At 40.6% G+C, this 2,436-nt stretch overlaps 1 protein-coding gene across 1 annotated transcript; it reads left to right on the forward strand.

Moving 5' to 3' along the window:
* Positions 1-297: 297 nt before the first annotated feature.
* On the forward strand, positions 298-2,436 carry LOC133703192 (aquaporin NIP1-2-like). The gene is made up of 5 exons (XM_062127650.1): positions 298-823; positions 1,148-1,372; positions 1,716-1,913; positions 1,991-2,052; positions 2,135-2,436. Exons 1-5 carry the CDS (start codon positions 683-685, stop codon positions 2,343-2,345), a joined length of 837 nt encoding a protein of 278 aa, XP_061983634.1. The 5' UTR covers positions 298-682; the 3' UTR covers positions 2,346-2,436.

Genomic DNA, 2,436 nt, shown 5'->3' on the forward strand with positions numbered 1-2,436 from the left:
CAAATCCATGAGAAATGCCATGGAATTAGGACCGAGATATTCCATAACCAGACCACTAAAACATGGGTGTCATTTTCAGCACATGTGAGACTTGACATGCAGAGCTACAAATACTGAAATCATAATATGCAGCAAGTGTGCCGTGTAATGGTTATCAAAGTTTTAGGCTTTTTATGCTAAAAACACCGAGTCTTGTACGCTGTTATTGGTCATGGTAGTGGACTAGGCTTGAAAAGAATTGCCTGTCCTTGGAATTTTACAGTTTTCGCAGTAATACTGGCCTCTATAAATAGTCCTTCCAAGTCAAGAAAACAGATAAAATTTGGATTGGCTGAGCACAAATTAATTGGACTTGATAAATACAGCCTAGCCTGATTTAGGGAGGAGGCATTCGTGCCAGGGTAGTTGAATCTGCTTCCAGTTCACAAAACCCAGATGTGAATGTCACCTTTTTCAACGTCCAACCCCAGACAACAATCTTCTCTCTCCCTTCCTTTTGGATCTATATAAACCCCCCATGATAAATTGAGAATTTCAGAATTGTAGCTTGTTCTTGCCATATACACACTCCATAGGCAAAGAACAAAGCCACAACAAGGACAAGATTTCCTTGAACATCTTTGTCACTTGTTATATCATTTGCTTGCTCTTTTCCTTGTTCCCCTTTCGTTCTTGGTTTGTTATGGCTGATATCGATGGGACTAGTAGCAATGGCAACCATGGGGGGGTTGTTTTGGATATTAAAGATGATCATCCTCCATCCAGCTCCAACTTAACCAAGGAAGATTCCGACCTTTATTTCTCTGTGCCGTTCATGCAAAAGGTGTGTGTTCTTGATAACATCTGGATTCTTTCTCTCAGTTCCTGTGTTTTCTCCTTTTCACATGATCAGCTCCTGAATCAAAATGTTCTTTCTCTGATACCCGTTTCCTATTATAATTTGATTTTCAAGATTACCTACCAATTGCTTATACGAAGAACTTTCTGCCATCTAATTGCTAGTCCTATTTGACCTAAATCAAGAATAAGTTCTTGGCATACACTTCTGTATGGAGAGATCATCATGATGTCTAGGAATTTATCAGACAACTGATTTTTATTAATTGTTTTTTACTTGACATTGATTTTGATGGCTTGGCATGTGCAGTTGGTGGCTGAGATAGTCGGCACATACTTCTTGATATTTGCCGGTTGCTCATCGGTGGCCGTGAATTTGAACTTTGAGAAGGTTGTGACACTTCCAGGAATATCAATAGTTTGGGGATTGGCTGTGATGGTCTTGGTTTACTCTCTTGGACATATCTCTGGTGCCCATTTCAACCCTGCTGTCACACTTGCCTTTGCCACTTGCAAGAGATTTCCATGGAAACAGGTAAAACTGTGATATCTACCCAGTTGAGAATTAGTTACCCTCTACCCATAACAAACCTCGAGGTGCTGGAAAGTTTTGACATCAACAATGGTTTCCTTCCTTCCTTCCTTCCTTCCTTCATGTCCCTTTTAAAAAACAACTCTGTTTTTGTAGTGTTAGCTACCTAGAATGACAAGTGTACCAGAAGGTACTATTTGTCCCGATAGCCAAGTTTTGTCCCAGCTGATTATTGGGTTGTTGAATTGTTGATTATACAGAGATGATTATTATTTTAGTTTAATAGATCATAAATAGATTGAGTGTTCAGATGGATGATTACGTGGTTGTATTTTGTTTTCTAAAGGTGCCGGCTTACATATCATGTCAAGTCATTGGGTCAACTCTAGCAGCCGGGACAATCCGATTAATTTTTCAGGGCAAGCAAGATCACTTCACAGGAACAATGCCTGCAGGATCCGATCTGCAGTCCTTTATTGTTGAGTTTATAATCACATTCTACCTCATGTTCATCATATCCGGTGTCGCCACCGATAACAGAGCTGTAAGTTCCTATCCTCATCCTAATCATTAATTATAATTTCAGGTGATAAACAACATATGTTCCGTTGTGCTATGCAGATTGGTGAGCTTGCTGGACTTGCTGTTGGTTCCACCGTGCTGCTCAACGTGATGTTTGCAGGGTATTTTAATCCAGTCCATTCCTCTCTACTTAGAATACTTGATAGGATTAATTGTCTAAGTCGTCTCATGTTTGTTCGACAGGCCAATATCAGGGGCGTCAATGAATCCTGCAAGGAGCTTGGGACCTGCAATGGTGTCGCACGAATACAGAGGCATATGGATTTACATAGTGTCACCCATCCTTGGAGCTCAGGCTGGTGCATGGGTGTATAATTTGATCAGGTACACGGACAAGCCTCTGCGCGAGATCACCAAAAGTGCATCATTCCTCAAGAGCAAAGGGCGTTTCTGAGAAGAGATGATTGTTGAATGTGATGATAGTATTCCTTTCTTTTATGCATCCATGTAAGTCAACACCCAAAGAAGAAGAAGGGATTCTGTTT

The sequence above is a fragment of the Populus nigra genome, chromosome 9 (assembly GCF_951802175.1).
Source record: "Populus nigra chromosome 9, ddPopNigr1.1, whole genome shotgun sequence".
NCBI classification, from domain to species: Eukaryota; Viridiplantae; Streptophyta; class Magnoliopsida; order Malpighiales; family Salicaceae; genus Populus; species Populus nigra.

What these genes read in the sequence shown, in the direction of transcription:
- LOC133703192 (XM_062127650.1), top strand. Translation starts at nt 683, where the DNA reads ATGGCTGATATCGATGGGACTAGTAGCAATGGCAACCATGGGGGGGTT. An exon ending in AGAGATTTCCATGGAAACAG is followed by an intron (nt 1,373 to 1,715) that starts GTAAAACTGTGA and finishes TGTTTTCTAAAG; the next exon opens with GTGCCGGCTTACATATCATG. An exon ending in TCGCCACCGATAACAGAGCT is followed by an intron (nt 1,914 to 1,990) that starts GTAAGTTCCTAT and finishes TGTGCTATGCAG; the next exon opens with ATTGGTGAGCTTGCTGGACT.